This window comes from Pseudophryne corroboree, chromosome 4, assembly GCF_028390025.1.
Source record: "Pseudophryne corroboree isolate aPseCor3 chromosome 4, aPseCor3.hap2, whole genome shotgun sequence".
Taxonomy (NCBI): Eukaryota; Metazoa; Chordata; class Amphibia; order Anura; family Myobatrachidae; genus Pseudophryne; species Pseudophryne corroboree.
The window spans coordinates 887417753-887444418 of record NC_086447.1 but is presented as its reverse complement, the minus strand read 5'-3'; the positions used below and the strand labels follow the sequence as shown (position 1 = coordinate 887444418).

Sequence of the window (26666 nt, the reverse complement as noted above, 5' to 3'; positions counted from 1 at the left end):
GTGCAGAAGATCCTAGTCATCCTTCTGAGTACAACGACCAGGAATGTGAGCAGGCGCCAACTTTTTACTCAAGGACCTGTCTACAGAGTATGTCACTAAGCACTGTATATGACTTTCTTGGGGTCCCCCTGACCAATATGTAATCACTTTGTTTGCATAATAGATAGTTGTGTAACGTAGACTCATGTACCTGTTCAGGCTTCCGCAGCGCATGGCCACTGTTCCCTCTGACAATGGGAACTCACCGTCTCTGCACATGGCTCGCTGGCCGCGCTTTTCTGCGCAGCAGCAGACAATGCAATTCGAGCTGCATGTTATATGAACAGATGAATCAATTAGACGGATACAGTTACCAGTGAGACCAATCTGTATTTTCTATACGGTGTATGCACAATGTAACACAAAACAATTTTATATTTTTTTACATTTTCTCGACTTTTGATACAAAACTCTGGACGTCACGGGCCAGGAGTTCAGGTTCCTCGAAGGCAGCAAAGTGTCCGCCACGTGGCATGTACGTGTAGCTGACAATGTTGTAGAATTTCTCCTTTGCCCATACCCGAGGCACATGCACAATCTCGCAGGGGAAAGCAGCAATACCGGTGGGCACATGCACTCGAATCCTGAAAAACAAACAGCCTGTTAATAATAGTCTATAACCAACTGTCCCCTGGTTCTCCCACTGTATCCCAGCACAGGTCTGGTGGAGGAAATGTTTTGCACAATGCAGAATAAAATCCTAACTAACAAACTACTTTTCCTCTTCTCACTATAACCCTCTCCAGCTGCTATTAGTTGGCCTGTGCAGCAATATGATAATGGAATGTATAATTTTACTAATTAAATTATATAAGGAACCAAATACTTTTGTTCACCAAACCAGTCTTTGTTTTCAGAATAACCTTTTTGTTCCTCTAAAGCACATTTAAATTATTTAAGTGCTTATTTAAGTAATAATAATAATAATAATAATAATAATAATTTTATTTATACAGCATTTTTTCTCCAGTTGGACTCATTAATACTTTATGTGGGGGGGGGGGGGGGGGAGTACAGAGTGGTCCATAAGTGTGTAAACTGTATTATAAAAAGTGTCTACAAATATGATATGGGAGTGCGGGACAGGGTATATCACATGGCCATCATGAAGCCAGCCATCTTGGATGGAACTCTAATTTTGTAACTGGGAAGGGAGTCATGTGACATATCAAATAGATGCAGGATTCCAAAAGAAAAAAAATAGTGTTCTTCGTTTTAATTAGAGATGAGCGCCTGAAATTTTTCGGGTTTTGTGTTTTGGTTTTGGGTTCGGTTCCGCGGCCGTGTTTTGGGTTCGAACGCGTTTTGGCAAAACCTCACCGAATTTTTTTTGTCGGATTCGGGTGTGTTTTGGATTCGGGTGTTTTTTTCAAAAAACACTAAAAAACAGCTTAAATCATAGAATTTGGGGGTCATTTTGATCCCAAAGTATTATTAACCTCAAAAACCATAATTTACACTCATTTTCAGTCTATTCTGAATACCTCACACCTCACAATATTATTTTTAGTCCTAAAATTTGCACCGAGGTCGCTGTGTGAGTAAGATAAGCGACCCTAGTGGCCGACACAAACACCGGGCCCATCTAGGAGTGGCACTGCAGTGTCACGCAGGATGTCCCTTCCAAAAAACCCTCCCCAAACAGCACATGACGCAAAGAAAAAAAGAGGCGCAATGAGGTAGCTGTGTGAGTAAGATTAGCGACCCTAGTGGCCGACACAAACACCGGGCCCATCTAGGAGTGGCACTGCAGTGTCACGCAGGATGGCCCTTCCAAAAAACCCTCCCCAAACAGCACATGACGCAAAGAAAAAAAGAGGCGCAATGAGGTAGCTGTGTGAGTAAGATTAGCGACCCTAGTGGCCGACACAAACACCGGGCCCATCTAGGAGTGGCACTGCAGTGTCACGCAGGATGGCCCTTCCAAAAAACCCTCCCCAAACAGCACATGACGCAAAGAAAAAAAGAGGCGCAATGAGGTAGCTGTGTGAGTAAGATTAGCGACCCTAGTGGCCGACACAAACACCGGGCCCATCTAGGAGTGGCACTGCAGTGTCACGCAGGATGTCCCTTCCAAAAAACCCTCCCCAAACAGCACATGACGCAAAGAAAAAAAGAGGCGCAATGAGGTAGCTGTGTGAGTAAGATTAGCGACCCTAGTGGCCGACACAAACACCGGGCCCATCTAGGAGTGGCACTGCAGTGTCACGCAGGATGTCCCTTCCAAAAAACCCTCCCCAAACAGCACATGACGCAAAGAAAAAAAGAGGCGCAATGAGGTAGCTGACTGTGTGAGTAAGATTAGCGACCCTAGTGGCCGACACAAACACCGGGCCCATCTAGGAGTGGCACTGCAGTGTCACGCAGGATGTCCCTTCCAAAAAAAACCTCCCCAATCAGCACATGATGCAAAGAAAAAGAAAAGAAAAAAGAGGTGCAAGATGGAATTGTCCTTGGGCCCTCCCACCCACCCTTATGTTGTATAAACAAAACAGGACATGCACACTTTAACCAACCCATCATTTCAGTGACAGGGTCTGCCACACGACTGTGACTGATATGACGGGTTGGTTTGGACCCCCCCCAAAAAAGAAGCAATTAATCTCTCCTTGCACAAACTGGCTCTACAGAGGCAAGATGTCCACCTCATCTTCACCCTCCGATATATCACCGTGTACATCCCCCTCCTCACAGATTATCAATTCGTCCCCACTGGAATCCACCATCTCAGCTCCCTGTGTACTTTGTGGAGGCAATTGCTGCTGGTCAATGTCTCCGCGGAGGAATTGATTATAATTCATTTTAATGAACATCATCTTCTCCACATTTTCTGGATGTAACCTCGTACGCCGATTGCTGACAAGGTGAGCGGCGGCACTAAACACTCTTTCGGAGTACACACTTGTGGGAGGGCAACTTAGGTAGAATAAAGCCAGTTTGTGCAAGGGCCTCCAAATTGCCTCTTTTTCCTGCCAGTATAAGTACGGACTGTGTGACGTGCCTACTTGGATGCGGTCACTCATATAATCCTCCACCATTCTATCAATGTTGAGAGAATCATATGCAGTGACAGTAGACGACATGTCCGTAATCGTTGTCAGGTCCTTCAGTCCGGACCAGATGTCAGCATCAGCAGTCGCTCCAGACTGCCCTGCATCACCGCCAGCGGGTGGGCTCGGAATTCTGAGCCTTTTCCTCGCACCCCCAGTTGCGGGAGAATGTGAAGGAGGAGATGTTGACAGGTCGCGTTCCGCTTGACTTGACAATTTTGTCACCAGCAGGTCTTTCAACCCCAGCAGACCTGTGTCTGCCGGAAAGAGAGATCCAAGGTAGGCTTTAAATCTAGGATCGAGCACGGTGGCCAAAATGTAGTGCTCTGATTTCAACAGATTGACCACCCGTGAATCCTTGTTAAGCGAATTAAGGGCTGCATCCACAAGTCCCACATGCCTAGCGGAATCGCTCCCTTTTAGCTCCTTCTTCAATGCCTCCAGCTTCTTCTGCAAAAGCCTGATGAGGGGAATGACCTGACTCAGGCTGGCAGTGTCTGAACTGACTTCACGTGTGGCAAGTTCAAAGGGCATCAGAACCTTGCACAACGTTGAAATCATTCTCCACTGCACTTGAGACAGGTGCATTCCATCTCCTATATCGTGCTCAATTGTATAGGCTTGAATGGCCTTTTGCTGCTCCTCCAACCTCTGAAGCATATAGAGGGTTGAATTCCACCTCGTTACCACTTCTTGCTTCAGATGATGGCAGGGCAGGTTCAGTAGTTTTTGGTGGTGCTCCAGTCTTCTGTACGTGGTGCCTGTACGCCGAAAGTGTCCCGCAATTTTTCTGGCCACCGACAGCATCTCTTGCACGCCCCTGTCGTTTTTTAAAAAATTCTGCACCACCAAATTCAAGGTATGTGCAAAACATGGGACGTGCTGGAATTTGCCCATATTTAATGCACACACAATATTGCTGGCGTTGTCCGATGCCACAAATCCACAGGAGAGTCCAATTGGGGTAAGCCATTCCGCGATGATCTTCCTCAGTTGCCGTAAGAGGTTTTCAGCTGTGTGCGTATTCTGGAAAGCGGTGATACAAAGCGTAGCCTGCCTAGGAAAGAGTTGGCGTTTGCGAGATGCTGCTACTGGTGCCGCCGCTGCTGTTCTTGCGGCGGGAGTCCATACATCTACCCAGTGGGCTGTCACAGTCATATAGTCCTGACCCTGCCCTGCTCCACTTGTCCACATGTCCGTGGTTAAGTGGACATTGGGTACAACTGCATTTTTTAGGAGACTGGTGAGTCTTTTTCTGACGTCCGTGTACATTCTCGGTATCGCCTGCCTAGAGAAGTGGAACCTAGATGGTATTTGGTAACGGGGGCACACTGCCTCAATAAATTGTCTAGTTCCCTGTGAACTAACGGCGGATACCGGACGCACGTCTAACACCAACATAGTTGTCAAGGACTCAGTTATCCGCTTTGCAGTAGGATGACTGCTGTGATATTTCATCTTCCTCGCAAAGGACTGTTGAACAGTCAATTGCTTACTGGAAGTAGTACAAGTGGGCTTACGACTTCCCCTCTGGGATGACCATCGACTCCCAGCGGCAACAACAGCAGCGCCAGCAGCAGTAGGCGTTACACGCAAGGATGCATCGGAGGAATCCCAGGCAGGAGAGGACTCGTCAGACTTGCCAGTGACATGGCCTGCAGGACTATTGGCATTCCTGGGGAAGGAGGAAATTGACACTGAGGGAGTTGGTGGGGTGGTTTGCGTGAGCTTGGTTACAAGAGGAAGGGATTTACTGGTCAGTGGACTGCTTCCGCTGTCACCCAAAGTTTTTGAACTTGTCACTGACTTATTATGAATGCGCTGCAGGTGACGTATAAGGGAGGATGTTCCGAGGTGGTTAACGTCCTTACCCCTACTTATTACAGCTTGACAAAGGGAACACACGGCTTGACACCTGTTGTCCGCATTTCTGGTGAAATACCTCCACACCGAAGAGCTGATTTTTTTGGTATTTTCACCTGGCATGTCAACGGCCATATTCCTCCCACGGACAACAGGTGTCTCCCCGGGTGCCTGACTTAAACAAACCACCTCACCATCAGAATCCTCCTGGTCAATTTCCTCCCCAGCGCCAGCAACACCCATATCCTCCTCATCCTGGTGTACTTCAACACTGACATCTTCAATCTGACTATCAGGAACTGGACTGCGGGTGCTCCTTCCAGCACTTGCAGGGGGCGTGCAAATGGTGGAAGGCGCATGCTCTTCACGTCCAGTGTTGGGAAGGTCAGGCATCGCAACCGACACAATTGGACTCTCCTTGTGGATTTGGGATTTCAAAGAACGCACAGTTCTTTGCGGTGCTTTTGCCAGCTTGAGTCTTTTCAGTTTTCTAGCGAGAGGCTGAGTGCTTCCATCCTCATGTGAAGCTGAACCACTAGCCATGAACATAGGCCAGGGCCTCAGCCGTTCCTTGCCACTCCGTGTGGTAAATGGCATATTGGCAAGTTTACGCTTCTCCTCCGACAATTTTATTTTAGGTTTTGGAGTCCTTTTTTTACTGATATTTGGTGTTTTGGTTTTGACATGCTCTGTACTATGCCATTGGGCATCGGCCTTGGCAGACGACGTTGCTGGCATTTCATCGTCTCGGCCATGACTAGTGGCAGCAGCTTCAGCACGAGGTGGAAGTGGATCTTGATCTTTCCCTAATTTTGGAACCTCAACATTTTTGTTCTCCATATTTTAATAGGCACAACTAAAAGGCACCTCAGGTAAACAATGGAGATGGATGGATTGGATACTAGTATACAATTATGGACGGGCTGCCGAGTGCCGACACAGAGGTAGCCACAGCCGTGAACTACCGCACTGTACTGTGTCTGCTGCTAATATATAGACTGGTTGATAAAGAGATAGTATACTCGTAACTAGTATGTATGTATAAAGAAAGAAAAAAAAACCACGGTTAGGTGGTATATACAATTATGGACGGGCTGCCGAGTGCCGACACAGAGGTAGCCACAGCCGTGAACTACCGCACTGTACTGTGTCTGCTGCTAATATATAGACTGGTTGATAAAGAGATAGTATACTCGTAACTAGTATGTATGTATAAAGAAAGAAAAAAAAACCACGGTTAGGTGGTATATACAATTATGGACGGGCTGCCGAGTGCCGACACAGAGGTAGCCACAGCCGTGAACTACCGCACTGTACTGTGTCTGCTGCTAATATAGACTGGTTGATAAAGAGATAGTATACTACTAATATTATATACTGGTGGTCAGGTCACTGGTCACTAGTCACACTGGCAGTGGCACTCCTGCAGCAAAAGTGTGCACTGTTTAATTTTAATATAATATTATGTACTCCTGGCTCCTGCTATAACCTATAACTGGCACTGCAGTAGTGCTCCCCAGTCTCCCCCACAATTATAAGCTGTGTGAGCTGAGCAGTCAGACAGATATATAATATATATAGATGATGCAGCACACTGGCCTGAGCCTGAGCAGTGCACACAGATATGGTATGTGACTGACTGAGTCACTGTGTGTATCGCTTTTTTCAGGCAGAGAACGGATATATTAAATAAACTGCACTGTGTGTCTGGTGGTCACTCACTATATAATATATTATGTACTCCTGGCTCCTGCTATAACCTATAACTGGCACTGCAGTAGTGCTCCCCAGTCTCCCCCACAATTATAAGCTGTGTGAGCTGAGCAGTCAGACAGATATATAATATTATATATAGATAATAGATGATGCAGCACACTGGCCTGAGCCTGAGCAGTGCACACAGATATGGTATGTGACTGAGTCACTGTGTGCTGTGTATCGCTTTTTTCAGGCAGAGAACGGATTATAAATAAAAGTGGTGGTCACTGGTCACTATCAGCAAAACTCTGCACTGTACACTACTGAGTACTCCTAATGCTCCCCAAAATTAGTAAATCAAGTGTCTAAACGGAGAGGACGCCAGCCACGTCCTCTCCCTATCAATCTCAATGCACGTGTGAAAATGGCGGCGACGCGCGGCTCCTTATATAGAATCCGAGTCTCGCGATAGAATCCGAGCCTCGCGAGAATCCGACAGCGTCATGATGACGTTCGGGCGCGCTCGGGTTAACCGAGCAAGGCGGGAAGATCCGAGTCGCTCGGACCCGTGAAAAAAAACATGAAGTTCTGGCGGGTTCGGATTCAGAGAAACCGAACCCGCTCATCTCTAGTTTTAATGTACCTTTTTTTATTTATGAGTATTATCTGAGTTCTCTTTTGCAGGTATTGACATTAATCACAAAGGCACTAACACATCCTTTATGATATGGTTCGCCCTCCCACACTCCCCATATCTCTGGGGGGGGGGGGGGGGGGTGTGTGTGTGTGTGTGTGTGTGTGTGTGTGTGTGTGTGTGTGTGTGTGTGTGTGTGTGTGTGTGTGTGTGTTTGCTACATTTGTGCAGCTTACTTAAATGAAGACCACAAGCAAAAAGAATGTGGAATATCTCCAGGGGGAAGTTCCCTTATAATTAGAGATGAGCGGGTTCGGTTCTCAGACATCGAACCCCCACGAACATCACGTTCCAAGCCAGAACCCAAGTCCGGCTCGGGACTTCCCGCCAGAGTCGGAAACCAGACCGAGGCAAAATGTTATCATCCTGCTGTTGGATTCTCACGGGTTTCTGATTCCATATAAACAGCCGCGCATCGCCGCCATTTTCACTCAGGACTTGGAGAGTGAGGGAGACAGACCTTAGTCTCTCTGTGGGTGGTGGCATCAGGTGGGGTCAGTGTGTGCTCTGTAGGGGTGCTGTTCCTGTAACTGTGGTGTCCCAGTACTGTCCTGGCGGTCACTGGTGTTTCATGTGCTGTTAGGGGTGCCACAGCTGTACATGGGTGTTGCTGCCCTGGCTGTCACTGTGTTGTACAGGGGGCAGGGGCACTGTCCTCCTGTATGCTGTGAAAATACAGGGGTGCTGGCTGTAAAAATTCTGGGGTGCAGTGAAAATAAATGTACACTGGCCCTATCTTGCATGCTGTAAAAATTCTGGGGTGCTGTTGTTAAAATAAAAGTACACTGGTCCTGTATGCTGTAAAAATACAGAGCTGCTGTTGTTAAAATTAGAGTGCACTGGTCCTGTATGCTGTAAAAATACAGGGGTGCTGTTGTTAAAATAAAAGTACACTGGTCCTGTATGCTGTAAAAATACAGGAGTGCTGTTGTTAAAATTAGAGTACACTGGTCCTGTATGCTGTAAAAATACAGAGGTGCTGTTGTTAAAATAAAAGTACACTGGTCCTGTACGCTGTAAAAATACAGGGGTGCTCTTGTTAAAATAAAAGTACACAGGTCCTGTATGCTGTAAAAATACAGGGGTGCAGTGAAAATTAATGTACACTGGCTCTATCTTGCTGTAAAATTACAGGGGTGTTGTGAAAATACAGGGGTGCTGTCACTGTCCGTGGTTGCAATGTCTAGGCCTGACCTTCACAGCACTGTATGGGAAGAGGAAGCTCCAACCACCATTTGCATGCCCTCTGCAAGTGCTGAGAGGAGCACCACCAGTCCAGTTGCTGATATTGAGATTGAGGATGTCACTGTAAAAGTACAGCAGGATGTGGAGGTTATTGGTATAGCTGGCGCTGAGGAGGATGTTGACGATGTGGATTCTGATGGAGATGTGGTTTGTTTGAATAAATCACCAGCGGAGACAGTTGTTGGCCATGGGATGAAAAAGCTCATTGTCATGCCTGGGCAATTCCATCTTGCGCGTCTTTTCTTTGCCACATCATTCCAGGGTGCTGCCGTATATGGGGTGCTGCCCCTCTGTCCTATCAGTCCAGTGGTGCTGTCCCACTGCTGTTTAAGTCCAGGGGTGCTGTTGCCTGTCTGCTGTGCTGTGTAATCAGGGATGCTGCCTATGCTGTATAAATCCAGGGGTGCTGCCGTATAATTCCAGGGGTGCTGCTGTACTTGATCCTAGGTTTAAATAAAAGCCTATAGCAGATATGAAACAAGCTTCCGCATCACAAACAGAGTTGTGAAAACATAGCCGCAAAGGTGGAAATGGAAATTACTATTTTGATGAAGTGGGGAGAAACCACATTTGTGGCCAAAATCAGTGTGACTAAAAAGAGACAGAATCATAATCCAGCACAACTGCCGGAGAGGTAAAAGAGAGATTTTCTGTTGGAGCATTAGAGAAAGGTTCTTCTCAATTATTTAATATTAGGGACTCACTCAAATGAATGGCTCCAATTAGTCAACCTTAATTTTGATATATTATTGATGTTCCACATTTTAGGATTATTTATTTAGAAGATGCACATTTGTTGTACAGGGTTCTTTTCCTAAGGGTTGCGTAGGGTTATCGCAAGACCTTGCAGTGTTAGAAGAACAGAGTTTCAGTGATCTTGCATTGCATCAGCTTTCCATTGCACTGCAGCACTAGATGGGCCAGGAGCTCCTGTGAGGCACAGTTACTGAATAAGGCCCAGTATGGCGTCTCATGGTGGCTTACAGCCAGGAAGATGTCTGGCTTGCCAGGCTGAGGTATGCTGTGGGCACAGAGGTTAGCATTGCTTTCTCCCACAGTCCTACTTATAGTATGAAATGATTTTCGACTATAAATTGGTAAGCTCCACTGTCCTGCTTAGTACTGTACCGAACCCACCCGAACTCAACTTGCCCCATCCAGGGCTGCTGTGGGGGCTCAGGAGGGGCTGCTAAAACATCTAAGGGGCTGCTTTATTTAAAAATTAAATATAAAAAAAATAAACAAGACACACAGGTATGCACACATGCGTGTAACTGGGACAGAGGTATGCTCACATGCGTTTGACTGGGAGCTGTGAAAAACAAAAATAAGACATCTGCCACAAAATATGTAAATAAAAATGCAATAAAAAATGGAAAAAAAGAAAGCCATAAGATTTTCACAAAATAAGTCTCCAGACTCTGTGGAGGGGAAAATATCCAATATTGATCCTGTGGTATACACCAGTTTATTTGCATCCCAGCAATAAATTCAAGATTATCTTAATCCCTGAAAATGGAGAAGGGGGTACAAATTTGGAGGCTTTGGCCCCTTGTTTTTCAGTTTGTCCAGTAATGTGGTAACTATATAATTGCTTGGTTGTAGTCCTTTCCGTTCCACACCAATACAGGAGTGGAGGTGAAAGCCTGTGTGTTGCATGTGCCTTTCTAATTTTTAATCAACTTCTTGACACTGTCCTCTTCCTCTTGCCTCTTCTCATAATGTGAAAAGTCATCAAATATGGAGGTGGTATGTTTGTAGCTAGCTATGATTCGGAGAACTTGGCAAGCTTTTTCCAGAGGGACCCACTGATGCTGAAATGATGAGTTTATTAAACCGTGCATGTCCTGTTTAAACAACATAATTTCCAAGGACAATTCCATCTTGCACCTCTTTTTTTTCTTTGCATTATGTGCTCCTTCGGGCCTAGTTTTGAAAACTGCCATCCTGTCTGCCACAGCAGTGCCACTCCTAGATGGGCCAGGTGTTTGTGCCGCCCAATTGTGTCGCTTAGCTTAGTCATCCAGCTACCTCGGTGCAACCTTTTGGCCTAAAAACAATATTGTGAGGTGTTCAGAATAGACTGGAAATGAGAGGAAATGAATATTATTGAGGTTAATAATACCGTAGGATCAAAATTACCCCCCAATTCTGTGATTTTAGCTGTTTTTATATTTTTTTCAAAAAACATCAAGATCCAAAACCAAAACCCGAAAGGGTGGTTTTGGCAAAACCAATCCAGATCCAAAACACGAGTGGAGATCCAGATCCAAAACCAAAACACAAAGCCCGAAAAGTGCCCGCCGCACTTATAATAGTCTTTTTTTTTTTTTAAGACGTCACGGTACCGTGCCTGTAGTCACAGCATAATAAAAATACCATTTGGTTTAAACCAGCCAACCATGGAGCAGGGCAATTTTTATATCTTTTGGCATGGAACAGAAATGCTAACCATTGCACATAGTAGATAAATACTAGACTGCTTTATGCATACACTGCAATTCATGGTCGAGCTAGAGTTCTGTTATGATTCATACTCTGAACAGAAGCTGCAGATACAGGAACAGACTACACCCGTCATTTTCCCTGTGCTTTCCTTGGAGCTTGTTATGGAACGTGACTTGTACTGTAGAAATCCTGAGAGTGCCTGAGCCAAAATGGGGCCATTTATTTATTACTTCTCTCCTATTGCAGATTCTAAAAGGCAAAATAAATGTGTACAGGGGTCTCTGGGAGGAACTAGAGAGGCCGGTGGGTACACTGACAGCCAGTGATGGGGATCTAGCTTCCATGCCTATTGGTCATAGAACAATATTGTAAAAAGCAGAAGAAACAAAACATTCCGTAAAATCCATAGTTAGGTCTTACTTGTAATCCGGCATACTCGTGTAATACTGTGAGAAGTTCTCCTTGTAGAATCTCATGGAGGACGTGATGGATCCAGTCACCCAGTAGATCATCACATTGGTTAAGAGATCATCCAAAGAGTATTTCCTGAATTTAGTAGATAACATAGAAGACTGATTTGTCCAAGTGACACTGTCATCTTCATCAAAGTACCCCCATCATCCCCACATGGGAATATAATGTGTGGGCTATATTCCAGCATAGGTATGATTAGGGGGTGATTGTGTAATCAGGAATGGTGATTCACAGGAGACATGTACATGTGACGTTAGTGAAATAATCTGCAAGACATTTATTGGTTTATGATTTGCTTTGTGTTGTTCTTCTCACCTCTCCAGGCCTCCTTCTTCTAGGTCCCGGAATGAATTGTCCGTCCAAGTGGAGAATTTCTCAAGAATGTAGGCAGCAAGTCCAGCGGGAGAGTCGTTCAGAGATGAGCCTACGGAGAGAACACTTATCAAAGACCTTGAGCACAGTGTACTACACAAAAAAAAAAAATATGGCTTCACAATGCCCCATTGTGTGCAAAAGAATGTGTATAACTCTGACTAACGCATTTCAGCATTTTGGTTAAAGGGGACAGCTGGGACCCATGTCCCACAGGAAGATGGGGGAACATTATTGTTCTTTAAAAAAAAAGTCCTATTTACAAGTCAATTCAGAAGACATCGGATTTTCTTGATAAATAAGGTTCATCACAGCACATAATTACTTACCATATTAACAGGGCTACTTACCTACTGTGTCAGGTTTGGTCGCCTGTATGTGCAAGTAACCACTCTCCAATAAAATTCCATACACGTTCTTCTTCATGTAGGGATATAGGCGCTGGACATCTTCCCTGGTCATCCCCACTAACCAAGGTGCATAGCGACCAATAAACAGAGATTTCAGCCTTCCAAGCTTCATTGGAAGCATCAAAAGGTTCAGGTGTAGGCCCTTAACTGACCTACAAAAGGTTGACAGTGACATACAAGAGCACTCGCATAGATTATCCTTGAATGATAACCAAGATGAATAACTCATATAATATAGAGATTAGATGCAGATAACCTTTGTGTTTCACCTCTGCTGTGTACCAAAGGCCAAATACTTACTCTGGCTTCATCTGAGACAAGATTGTGGTGATCCTACTTCCCCAATCTCCACCTTGCAGGTAAAATTCCTTGAATCCAAGTCTCAACATCAACTTGTACAAGATCCGGGCAGCAGCAAAAGCATTGAAGCCTGTGATATAAAGAAAACGCTGGTCTTATCACTAAGTCTCAACTCAAAGGAGATCTGAAAGGACTATTCAGAGTATAGATCTGTTTGCTAGATCATTATGAAAAACACATGAACTATTCAGAGTAGCCACTTATTCCACCCATTATAGGGGCTCTTCTTCCTTGGCATTGCCAGCAGTGTATTCAAATCCTTACCCTTCTTGTGTGATGCCTCGGAAAAGCCATAGCCCGGGATTGATGGACAGATGACCTCAAAAACAATGTTGGGGTCCATACCATGTTTGTCTGGTTCTGTCAGGAGTGGAATAATACGATAAAACTCATAAAAGGAGCCGGGCCAACCATGGACCATGAGCAGAGGACGAGTCTTCTGTCCAGGTACAAGATGTGAAGGCTTCACGTGGATGAAATGTACTTCCAGACCTATGAAGCCAAAATTAATTCTTAACTTGAAACAGTCACTCCCTCTATATCAATGAATCCCCCCTCCTATTATCTCAGTATATTTATGACATATACACCGTATTAAAGGGGTGTCACAGTAAATTCACCATATACCTTCTATAGAGGTCCGGTAGTGGGGGTAAGTATTGAGGATCTTTACTTGCTTGTGCCAATCAAATTGGTTTCTCCAGTAGGAAATAACCGTCTTTAGGTGATTAGAATTAAAACCATAGTTAAAATTTGAGTCTTCCAGTGGTGAGAAGAATCGAGTTTGATCCAGGCGGTCATGAAGATCCTAAAAAAACAACTTTTTATCAACTTCCAACATTACACAAGCATAGAACATTCAGACTGATTGCCGGCTGCAACCCAACAACTTGGGGAAGGCTTAGTGGCCAACCTCCATTAAGTATATACCAGACAAACAGGGAATCTCTATCTAAGGTCAGCCCAAACAAAGTCACACCATCGCTGCAACCAGACTGGGATTAAAAGATCGAGCCCGGCCACTGGGACTAAATTCTAATAAACTTGAGACAAGCTAACTAAGGTTTAGATTATTCCAGGATTGTGCTGTATGATTGGATCTGCCGAAGCCACCATGGACCTGCCAAAAGCAGTACATTGGGTTTGGTACCTGCCTTTCTGGCAGAATGATCAGTGGTCCAGTGGCCGAGACAGCAGGTCAGAGAGACATAGACCCTTTAAGGTGTGGGTTAGAGAGTAGGTTCTCTGTGTGGTGAGCTCCCTCTCTAAATCCTAATCCTCCTCCTAGTGGCTTACCAAACCCTCCTCTACCACAACCTATCTGTCTCTCTCCACTGTGCAGCCTAGCCCTAAACCTGAATTCCTTTTCCTGTCTGTTTGTACATATATATTCTATATTGCATGTTGTATATTTTGTCATCATTCTGGTCATCACTTCAAAATGCAGTATGCCGACATTTACAACGTCGATACAGACAAAATGTCCATGTGGTGTAGTGGTGACTCACTTGGTACACCAAGTTTGGCGGCTCCAGTAGTGACGACCTGATGGGCAATGGCGGGTTCAGCTGCGATTTCAGCGGAGAGTATGGCTGAACCCGTAGCTGAACCTTAATCCTCCCCCTAGTACCTAACCCAACTCTCCTCTCCCACAGCCTATCCCTCTCTCTCCACTGTGCAGCCTACCTATAAATCTCCAGTATCTGCAGAATATTGACAATTTACATATTCATATTCTGCACATGTCAACATGTTCAATGTCAACATTGTGGTGTCGACATTATGATTACATCCCTTCTGCATATGATATAAAATAAAAGTGATTTTGCATCTTCCCAATGGCCTTTGTCTAAGTGATTCCTAACTAGTGGAGGTACCGGGTACCCTCATCAAGGCTGCTGCAGCTAGGCTGAGTGAGTATAAGAGGTAACATTAACTGGGTATTCACACAGCATAATACATTTTGCCAGGGATTACTGGATTGCACAGAGGACCAGATACAAATACAGTTTGCAGGCAGCTAGCACCTGACACAAGTGCAGAGATTCCAGTGACAGTGACTAGAGCTGTATCATAGCTATAATGTAACAGGACTCCACTCTAAGTAGTAAAACAAGGTGGAGTGGAACAAGGAATTCGTTCCAACACAAGGTCTCCCGGTGTCCATGTCTATATCAATACCTTAATGTCAGCATCGGCGGCTTCAATGACGAAAGGTCGCACCCGCGTGTCCTCATTACGGACTAGAGATTTCTCCCCAGGACCCCACCAGCCTTCTCCCAGTTCCAGTGTTTTTATTTTCTGCCCATGTAGCTTCCAGCAAAGCAGGGCACCCCCTAAGCCGACAGCGGCCGGGACCAGGAGGCTGTGAGGCCAGTGCTCATTGAAGGCCGACCTACGGAGGCACACCAAGGGAACATCATAAACATCTATCCTAACATCATGGGCCTGATTCTGAGTCAGACGCAGTCGAGCGATTATTTTTCCCAATACGTCTAAGTTGCACTGTGCATGCAATGAATATGCATATACTTGAAGTTGGAAATGAGACATACACAGTCCCAGAAATGTCTTGGAAATGTATTGGACGTCCCTGGGCAGTAACCGGACACACGGAGATGTGTTACAGGAATGCCACAGGTGTGTCACTGAAGTGGTTGCAAACCCACATTGGAGGATGTATTCTGATGGACAATCAGCATCTAGGATGGGGCTGGTGCAAGGTTAGATGGTGCGACTGATGGTTGAGTCTAAGGGGTAAATTTACTAAAGCTTCTAAAACAGAGAATTGGTGATGTTGCCCATAGCAACCAATCAGATGCTGTCTATCATTTTCTTAAAGGCAATAATGAACTGATAGACAGCATCTTATTGGTTGCTATGGGCAACATAGCCAATTCTCTGTTTTAGAGATTTTTGTAAATTTACCCCTAAATATGCTCATAGAGGGCATTCTTAAACATGCAGACGTACGTTTCTACACCAGGGAAGGGCTTGTAGCCATATTTGCATAAAGCCAGAGAAGCAATACTGGCAAAAGATGCCTACGAACGTTGCAGCTCCCACTCAGAATGAGGCCCTAAATGTACCTTATAGGCATCAAACAGACATTTCTAGAGAAAATGATGTTCCATTCATTTCTAGAATTGAAATTCTGACATTCAGGTCTATGGAAGCTGCACAGGAGAGGACCAAAGTATGGGACACACCTAAAGGGTATTTAACATATTTTCATCAAGTTTATGATCCAATATGGAACTGTTGAAATAAAAACACCTCACCAAGGTTTTAAGCCACTGACATTGAGCTCTGAACCTGGTTTGTTATCTCAGCAAAGCCCCCAACACAGGGTCGGATGTGCAGATGGAGAATGACCACTGTACAACCCCGTCTCTGTATCACCAAGACTGTGGGCTAGATGCATCATCGCTTGGAATGTGATAAAATGGAAGTGAAAAAGTACCAGCCAATCAGGTCCTTACTGCCATGTCACGGGCAGTGTTTGAAAAATGGCAGTTAGGAGCCGATTGGCTGGTACTTTTTCACCTTCCACTTCATCACTTTCTAAGCAATGATACTTCTGGCCCATTATCTGCCATTGGTCAGGCATATACAGGTTTGTCAAAGATGTGTAATTTATTCTTTGTACTCTGGTAAGCGACCAACATATTCCAGTCACTTTTCACCTATCTATTGTTAAATATTAACATTACTATTAAGCATTTCATGCCCTGCCAACCACCCTCTGCATTGTGTCATACAAAGCTAAACTACTAAAACTGTCTCATGGACATTAATATGTGGGGTACAACAATTTACTGGCATAACCCCTGCAGTGATAAGCTGTGAATAACTATCCCCCCTCCACATCTTTTTTCAAGTACCTGCATATTATTTAAATAATTTAACAGTGGGCTTTAACTTTTAAAGGTACTCTACCTATTTTTCTAAAGTTTACACCTAAATTGAGAATAATTTGGGAATGAAATCATGAATACATCTTCTTTTGTTATTTGTTTCTGCTTTATGGGTGAAATAAAGTACTTTCGGCTGCTGTTTAAATAAACCTGAAGCTTGATTAAGCACAGGATGGAAATTAACCCAGATACTATGGTGCAGCCAAATTTGGAATGGTAGCAGCAGTCATTTGGGCAACAGTATGGCTGAAGGGCTGACACCAGTGGAGAAACTACTGACAAGGTCCTCTTAACTCTGCCATTAATCACTTAAAGGGGGATCTGTACTAAGCCAGGGGTAGCCAACTCTGGTCCTCGAGAGCTGCCAACAGTTAACGTTTTCCAGGTCTCCTCACAGAAACACAAGTTAAGTAATTAGCTCCATCTGTGGATCCTAAATTGTGTCAGTAAGTAATGACTGCACCTGCTAGGTGAACTGGAAAACTTGAACTGTTGGTAGCTCTCGAGGACCAGGGTTGGCTACCACTGTACTAAGCCTTAGAGAGTGAAAAAGTGAAGAGAGATTTAAGTACCAGCCAATCAGCTCCTAAATGCCATGTTATTGGCTGTGTTTGGAAAATGACAGTTGGAAGCTGATTGGTTGGTACACCAAGGCATAGTACAGCTGCCCCCTATTGCCTTATCTAGCTAAGGAGTTCATGACCGAGCTTCTAGGTCCTTTGGGAATCCTCCGGGACAAGACTACAACCCTGGGAACCACAAAAGGACTCTGATTCATGCTGCTACTGTAATCTTGTATTACTTTAGTTAAAAGCTATTGAACTGCAATAAAATTGCTGCGGAGTGTCTCTTACTATCTGTACCAGTAGTCATTCATAACTTGTATCCTTTAGCTAAGAACATCTTCATGGAAGTACCTAAAAAACTGTCTGTTGCCGATTTGTGAGGAAGGTCCAGGGTTGGCAGCAGGGACATGGACCCAAAGCAAGGACTAGGCACAATGGTCTAGAGACAGAGAGTAAATATCGGTGTCAGATGGCATCAACAGTGTTTAAAGACTCAGCCGTAAGAACCATTTTAAACCCATTAGGACGGATATTGCGTCTTTAGATAATGCCAAACATATAATGAATGGATAAAGGTCGGGAAAAGTAGGCTCATCCAGTCTGAATGCAGCCAAACTGTGGTGGACATTTTTTCAAGGCAACCAGGAGACACCATTACTGTCCACAGGATTTGGCTATCTGTATGTACTGACATTGGGTCATAGAGGGGTCTGCGGTGAAGCAAACGGCTGCTCTCTGCAGATTTAACACTTTATTTTTTAGTTAGGAGAATAACAACATTTTAATGCTGAGTATGATCTGTTTTGAGTATGATTTGCACCAATCGGTCCAAGCTTTTCCGGCCTCCCAGCATGCAACGGGCCCGTCCATATATCCCCGCCTCCTTGCTCAGGCAAATCAGTTTTTTGTTTGGTACGGCAGGAGCCGGACCATGGTCAGAGCGCTGCTGGTTTTTAGCAGCCTTAAGCTTTCTTATCTTATTTTTATAGTCTTACTATTTTTTCTTGAGTGAACTTTCTAAACAGCGTCTTATACATACCTTAGAAAGAGTCGCTCCAACAACTCTCCGATGGGTCGTGACAGCGCTTACCCACGAGTACAGTGCTGTTTCGACGGGCGTCTGTGTCGGATATACTAGCAGATCCAGCAGACGTTATCAGGCTGTGGCCGGAACATGGGGAGAAGGTAAGGCATTGGTTTCGCTTAGTAGGGGAATACAGACACAGCCGCACTGTTTTGGGAGGAGACTAGCAAACAGTCGCTGACGCGGCTACCACCACGGGTGCACCAGCGCTAGGCCTTAGGTATCACAGGCTCCAGGAATAGTATGAGGCCGCAAACGCTAGGGTTGATGTCAGCAGTGGGGAGTCAGATGCTCTCCTGGTCTCCCCTCCCCCCGGTTCATGACCAGTTTCCTCCGCGTCTCCAGCCATGAACTGTTTCCAGCTTCCATCTCAGACACTGTACATGAAGGAGACCCAGTCGCAGCATAGGCGGCTGTGTGACTGGTGCGTCAGTGTTCACTGAGCATCTATGTTCACTATAGGTTCATGAAGCGGCAGTGTACACTAGTAGCGTCTGGATCCACTCAGCGTTCGCTAACGTATTGATCGGTCCTGGAAGCGAGGTGAGTCTCCCTGTATCCCACTATACTGAGTACAGGTAATACAGCACTAAGTCTCTATCTACCCTTTTGAGTACGAATAGTTAGATAAGTGCCTATTGCATATGAGTCTGTATACATTTACTGTTATATCTTTTGCAATTGTATCTGAATACGTTAGATCTGTTTAAACATGATGTAGTAATATGTTCTCCTACATACTAAAAATGTAGTTGTAGTTGATGATATGCTCATATTGCTTATTATACTAATGTATAACATGTGACTGACTGCTAGTGTGATTGCTGACTTTACTATATTTCTGTCAGTTTGTATATTCCAATCCTCACTGCTGGTGCATCTGTAGAGTCAGATTGTATGTCACTTTAAGAAATTTAAAGTGATTACAGTCACAAATTGTGTAGTACACTGTGGAAGTGTTGATTATTTATCATGTCTAAGGGCGGCAAAGGTGAGGAAGGTACACTCATAGCAAAGCTGTGTTATCCTCTCAGGATCTGGTTGAGGATGGTTTGTGTGCAAATTGTTTTAGCTTTTACCAGGGGTTAATGAAAAATACAAGACAGATTCAGGTGCAGATGGATCCACCTTGGGCTATGTTTGCACAGACTTTATCCAGTATAGCTAAACTGATAATTACTCCAACTCCTGTACCAGGGATAGGTTACACTATTAACCCTTACATGCAGCTCCCCACCTATGGTGTATCACTTCCAGCAGCAGCCTCTCAAAAGAAACAGCTGATAAGATGGTGGTAAGTAAATCTTTACCCTCACAGGCTACACATGATTCAGATGAGGATTCATCGGAAGATGAAAGCTCAATTAATTCTACTTCGGCATACGAAGAGGAGGAAGGTTTCTTTTCAGTGGATATAGCTGTTAATTCAAGCAATGAAAGCCATTCTATCCTTAGAGGATTCAGCAGAGCCTGTGTTAAAAACCAAGGCACCTGTGTTTAAACATCCCAAAACAGTTAAGACTGAGTTTCCAGGGTCAGATCAGCTGACGGATATTATGGAAGAGGCTTGGGCTACGACCTATAAGAAGTTTAGAATTCCTAAGGAATGGAATTCCAATTATCATCTTGTTTAAAAAGGGAGGTGGCTGCTAAAGTAGATACGCATGTAATTTGATTAGTGCGAAAATCTACATTACCTTTGCCTTCAATATCATTAAATGATGTCACGGATAGGAGAGTGGATGGTTTTCTAAAAAACATTTTTTCCCTGTCTGGGTCAGTCATAAGGCCAGCCATGGCTTCAGCTTGGATGGCAAAGGCAGTGGCTGTCTGGGATGATGCATCTAGAGAGCAAAAATCTCATATAGCTCATATAAAATAGGCTGCAATGTTCTTGGAAGAAGCAGCATTGGATATGGGTACTATTGCCTCCAGGGCATCAGCTTCAACAATAGCTGCTCGCAGAGCAGTTTGGCTACATACGTGGAAAGCTGGTTCAGAATCTAAGGTTTTGGGATCTTTGCCTTTTTCTGGAGATATTCTTTTTGGTAAAGAACTGACAGATATTCTGGAGTAAGAAGCAGACTCCAAGAAGGTCAAGTTTCCTTCCACATACAATTCCAAACCTAAAGTTCCGGCTTTTCGGCCCTTTCGGTCTCAGGGAAAAGCTAAAGGAAAAAGTGATGGCAAGCAGCCCCAATACAACAAGTCTGGTAAGACTAAAAAGCATTGGGCTACCAGAGGACTGGTTTGGAAAACAGATAATAAGCCATCAGCCTGGTGGTGCAGGCCTCCACCTGGGGGACCCCAAGGTAGGGGGCCGACTTCTTCAGTTTGCACAGATCTGGCAGCAGTCTACAACAGATGCCTGGGTGCAGGAAGTGGTATCTCTAGGTTATGCTTTTGCCTTGAAGAAGCACTCTCCTCGAAGGTTTTTTCGTACCAGCCCGTCTCGGGTAGAGACGAAAGCCAGGGCTTTGTTAGAGGCATTTCAGAAATTGCTTCACTCAGGAGTAGTCATTCCAGTTCCTCCTGCACAACGAGGACAGGGTTTTTACTCCAACCTGTTTCTAGTTCAGAAACCAAGTGGCTCATTTCGGCCCATTCTCAATCTCAAAGTACTGAACAAATACATTTGGGTACCTCGGTTTCACATGGAGACGTTACGTTCCATAATTTTGGCCATGGAGTCAGGGGATTATATGGTATCCCTGGATATACAGGATGCTTACCTACATGTTCCTATAGCACTGTCCCATCAGTGCTATCTCAGGTTCGCTATCCTCCAACAGCATTTTCAGTTCCAGGCCCTACCTTTTGGGTTAGCCACAGCTCCCAGAGTATTTACCAAGATTATGGTGGTAATGGCAGTTTATCTCCGCCAGCAGGAGATAAGAATATTTCCATACCTCGACAATCTTTTAATCCTGGCACAGACGCAGGAATTGCTACTATGTCATCTGCAACAGACAATAACGTGTCTGCAGAACCACGGGTGGCTCATAAATTGGGCAAAATCGTCTCTGGTTCCGTCACAACGGATAACTCACATCGGGGGCGGTACTGGATTAAAGTCTTCAGAGAGTAATTTTACCTCTGAACAAGATATCCAAGGTTCAGTCAAGGATTCAGGACTTGTTACACAGTCAAAAGGTATCCATTCACGCAGCAATGTGTGTCAACATTCGACATGGTGGAGTATGCACAATGCACAATTCCACTCGAGGCCTCTGCAGCGTCTGATTCTTGCCAAATGGAATGGGTTGCATCAGGCGAGAAAAACACAGACTATGGTTCTTACGATAGAAGTAAGAAGGTCATTAGCCTGGTGGCTACAGACATCCCATCTGGACAAGGGGAGATGCCAGTCTCCAGGGCTGGGGAGCAGTGTCAGGAAGGTTGTGTTTTCAGGAGCAATGGACCAAGGAAGAAAGTTGCCTGCCAATAAATATATTGGAACTTTAGGCCATATACATGGCACTGATTCAGGCAAAGGACATTCTTCGGGGAAAACCAGTCCAGATCGGCTTGGACAATGCGATGGCAGTCAGTGGCAAACGCAGGATTTGCATGGGGGGGTTTCCAGAACTGGGTGGAGCCAATCACGGGGGTGGGGACTGAGGTGACCCAGTATATGCTGGGTCCGTAAAACTAGTGTGTCTGTGTATGTATATATATATATATATATATATACATATATATATATATGTACATACATACATATCTACACATATATATACCGTATATACGGGTGGTCTTCAGTATACCGACTATCGGGATCCCGGCGCACAGTATACTGGCGCCGGAATCCCGACAGCCGGCATACCGACAGATTTTCTCCCTCGTGGGGGTCCACGACCCCCCTGAAGGGAGAATAAATAGCGTGGCGCGCATAGCGCGTCACCGAGCCCGCAAGGGGCTCATTTGCGCTCGCCACGCTGTCGGTATGCCGGCGGTCGGGCTCCCAGCGCCGGTATGCTGGTTGCCGGGAGCCCGGCCCCCGGTATACCATACTACACCCATATATACACATATATATATATATATATATATATATACACACACATATACATAGCATATTAAACATGCATACATGTATATATATATATATATATATATATATATACAGTACACGTATATATACACATGTATATATATCATGTGTGTGTGTTTATATGTATGTATATACATGTGTATATATATGCATGCACATGGAAATATACTGTATGTACTATAATTAAAATAAAGTAAACTTTTATTAAGCACTTACAAGTGCCACCAGGAAGACAGCAGGCTGCAGAGGACGCTAGACAGCCATTAATAATACTCTGCAGCAAAAAAAAAAAGTTGTTTTTTTTTTTGGTGGAGGGGGGTTTCTGGGTGCTCGGAAACCCCCCCCCCCTGGGTGCGCCACTGGCAGTAGCATACCTCAACCATCAGGGAGGAACTCGCAGCCAAAAAGCGATGAAGGAGATAAGTCACACACTAAAGTGGGCAGAACTTCATCATCCAGCCTTGTCTGCAGTATTTGTTCCGGGAGTCCTAAACTAGGAAGTGGACTTTCGCAGTCGACACGCCATTCAGGCAAGCGAATGGGCTCTACACCCGGAGGTCTTCCAGACTCTGGTAGACAAGTGAGGGTTGCCAGAGAAAGATGTCACGGTGTCCCGGCTGAACAACAAAGTGCTCGCATACGGGTCAAGAACAAAGGATCCCAGAGCGATCCAGAGACAACAGAGAGAGAACAGAGCCCTGTTGGTGAGATGGGATTTTCATCTGGCTTATGTGTTTCCTCCAATCACCATCTTACCAAGGGTGGTGAGAAAGATAAAGCAAGGAAAAGGTGCCGTGATACTAATAGCTCCGGCTTGGCCCAGAAGACATTGATACACAGATCTGCAGAGGATGTCGATGGATGTTCCACTTCTGCTCCCTCAATGTCCAGATCTACTGATGTAGGGTCCTTGTTATCACAGACATCTGGATCGACTGTCTTTGACGTCATGGCTCTTGAAACCTCTATCCTGAAGTCAAGAGGATTCTCACAACAGGTCATTTAAACTATGCTCAGAGCAAGGAAACCTTCCTCAGCTCACATTTATCACCAAATATGGCAAACCTATATTCATTGGTGCTGTGAATGGAAAATGGACCCTAAGTCTTTCAGAGTTTCCAGGTTCTTAACATTCCTTCAGGCAGGAATGGATAAAGGTTTGAAGGTGGCTTCATTGAGAGTGCAAGTGTCGGCATTGACTGTATGGTTCCAAAAGAAAATTGCCAATTTGCAGGTTGTGCATACTTTTTTTCCAGGGAATGCTGAGCATTCAACCTCCTTTTGTTCCTCCTAAAGTGCCTTGGGACTTAAGTCTAGTCCTAAAAGCCCTTCAAGTTGCCCTGTTTGAACCACTCAATAAAGTGGATCTTAAATAGTTGACAGCTAAAGTACTCTTTCTACTGGCTATGGCGTCAGCTAGAAGAGTATCAGATTTAAGGACATTATCATGTCATTCCCCATTTCTGAGTTTTTTATCCAGATAAAGCAGTTCTTAGAACTAGATCTGGGTATCTTCCGAAGGTGGTGTCTAAATTCCACCTTAATGAAGAAATTGTAGTCCCGGCTTTCCAGGTACCGGGCCGTTCTGCGGGAGATGCATCACTGGATGTGGTCCGTGCATTAAGGATCTACGTGGATCTAACTAGTGCCATCAAAAAGACAGATTCTGTCTTCATTCTCTACGGCAGTGGTTCTCAAACTCGGTCCTCAGGACCCCACACAGTGCATGTTTTGCAGGTAACCCGGAAGCTGCACAGGTGTATTAATTACTCACTGACACATTTTAAAAGGTCCACAGGTGGAGCTAATTATGTCACTTGTGATTCTGTGAGGAGACCTGCAAAACGTGCACTGTGTGAGGTCCTGAGGACCGAGTTTGAGAACCTGTGCTCTACGGATTTCACAAGAGAGGATGGCCTGCTGATAAGCAGACACTGGCAAGATGGCTTCGGATGACAATTTCAGAAGCATATTCTCAGTCTGATCTCCCTGTTCCGGCTAATGTCTCTGCTCACTCTACTCGTAAGGTAGGTCCATCATGGGCAGCACAACATGGTGCTTCAGCAGAACAGATATGTAAGGCAGCCACATGGTCTTCCATTAACACATTCATTAGACATTCTGCCTTGGATACCTTTGCCTCTCAAGACGCTGAATTTGGGCGAAGGATTCTCCTGTCCAATCAGGAGCGTCCCCACCACTAAATTGCTTTGGGAAATCCCATTGTTATGCTGTGGATAACCTGTGGACCGTCGGAGAAATATACGTTATGGTAAGAACTTACCGTTGATTACAGTATTTCTCCACAGGATCCACAGGGATCCCACCCTGACGCACCTGATTTGAGGATCCTTTTACTCACTAACCTCTTCCTTCTTGTACGGAAGGGTGTGCATGTGTGTTCTTATCACCTGATTAGGGCTATCTATGATGCTCCTGCCTTGAGCTTTGGAATACAACTGATTTGCCTGAGTAAGGAGGCGGGGATATATGGATGGGCCTGTTGCATGCTGGGAGGCCGTAAAAGCTTTGACCGATTGGTGCAAATCCACTGTCGCTTCATCATATCCCATTGTTATCCTGTGAATCCCGTGGACTTAGGAGAAATACCGTTATCAATGGTAAGTTCTTACCATAACGTATATTTTCCACTAAATTCGCAGTAGGGCTGTTTCGGCCCAGCAGAGCCCAGATCGCTCACGTCTGTATCAGTCAATTCTCTGAGGCTGACACCTGGAAATTGCTTGAAAGTTAACTGCGGTGATCAGGCAGTTACCAATGAATGTGACGTGATGACCACAGTGGCTGTCTGATTGGTTCCAGTGACACCTCTCCAATTATAGTAGTATAAATTTAGTCTTCTTCCGACTGAAACGCGGTGGAGGGTTGGGTGAATAACTACTGATTTGCAGAGCTTTCAGTAATTGCCTTAGTGTATATATTCATATATGTAAGTGCAAGGGACTGGGGTTTATCCGGTCAATCTTACATGGTGCATAGTTTGGCCAAATAACCCCTGACCGCCAAATAACCCCTGACCGTTACAAAAACAGTCAAAAGTCGTTCTCCATTTGAATTTTTAAAGGTGAAAACAAAAGATGTTATTTTATTTAATTTGTAGTTATAGTTTAAGTGGAACAAGTGACTTCTGCACTTATTAATAACAGTCTCCTGTGTATATGACACTTCAGTACAGAATCATATTGTGTAGCAATTACTAGTAACACTGACACTCCACATCTCTGTGTTCTCCCAATGGGTTACTATAGTAAGTATACACGGGATCAGTACGAGATCCCGCCGGACGGGATCCCGGTGGTCGGAATACCGACACCGGGATCCCTACTGGCATAATCCCGACAGGGGGGCGAGCGTGGACACCCACAGAGGGAGAATATTTCGGGATTGTGACGGTCGGGATCCTGGTGTCGGTATTCCGACAGCCGGGATCCCGTCCGGCAGGATCTTGACCGCATCCCGTATACACCCTGGCGATTCCTTTTACTTCAGTGCGTTACTTCCTGCATATGGTCGTACTGTAAATTCATCTGATGCTACAAGAGCCCCATAGCGTTATAAACTATTATCTCTCCATATAAAAGTGCAGAGCTGCAGCAGATATCCTCTGTGACTATACTCTGCACACACTGCTCTGGGGGAATGTGTATATTTTGCATGTGACCAATTTATCTGCAGTTCTGCTGCTGACACAGGAAGAGAAAGTCGCACAGGACGTAGACGTTCCGCAGACTCTCACCTGCCGTTATCCAGGAGCTGCTTCCACATCTTGCTGCGCCGTCTCCCTGCTCTGTGTGAACCTTGTCCTGTAGCCGGAGAGGAGAGGTCAGTGTGCACACCTCGGTGCCTCCTCTATGGCGACTGGCCAGGCTCTGCAAATAGCACATGCATGCAAATGTGAAACTGACTAATCTAAATGCTCATGTATTGCTGTCTGTAACTCTTACATAAACTACAGGACAGACCCATGCAATGCTTTTACACAGATATTATTATCATATTATGTGATACAAACAAATAATACACATGCAAAAAGTAAATGATACTACAATGTTATTAGCATTGGGAGTGAATGGCGATAAATAAGCAAGAAAGAATGTATGTAAAGAGAAAGAGCAGGGCAGTAGAGAGCCTGGCCCAAGTACTTGTCAGGAGGCGTGGTCATGCACCCTGAGGGAAGGGGAGGGAAGGGGGGATCAGGGCCCTCACTGGGCCTCTCCATCAGACCTGGGCCAAGGTAATTAGTACCTTCCCCCAATATTTGCACAGCGGTATTCGGACTAAAGGTTGACACTCAATAGGTCAACCATTAATGGTCAATATGCATTAAGTCGACAGGATCATTAGGTCGAAATGTAAAAGATCTACAGTGCT

General features: G+C 44.9%; 1 protein-coding gene across 1 annotated transcript; it reads right to left on the bottom strand.

Moving 5' to 3' along the window:
* Positions 1–349: 349 nt before the first annotated feature.
* Positions 350–26137, bottom strand: LOC134910623 (epoxide hydrolase 1-like). Its single transcript, XM_063918882.1, has 9 exons — positions 26032–26137; positions 14835–15048; positions 13281–13461; positions 12918–13145; positions 12594–12723; positions 12234–12445; positions 11827–11935; positions 11458–11583; positions 350–623 (listed from the first exon to the last, which is right to left on the bottom strand). The coding sequence occupies exons 1-9, from the start codon at positions 26058–26060 to the stop codon at positions 422–424; spliced, it is 1431 nt and encodes a 476-aa protein (XP_063774952.1). The 5' UTR covers positions 26061–26137; the 3' UTR covers positions 350–421.
* Between the last annotated feature and the right edge of the window lie 529 nt (positions 26138–26666).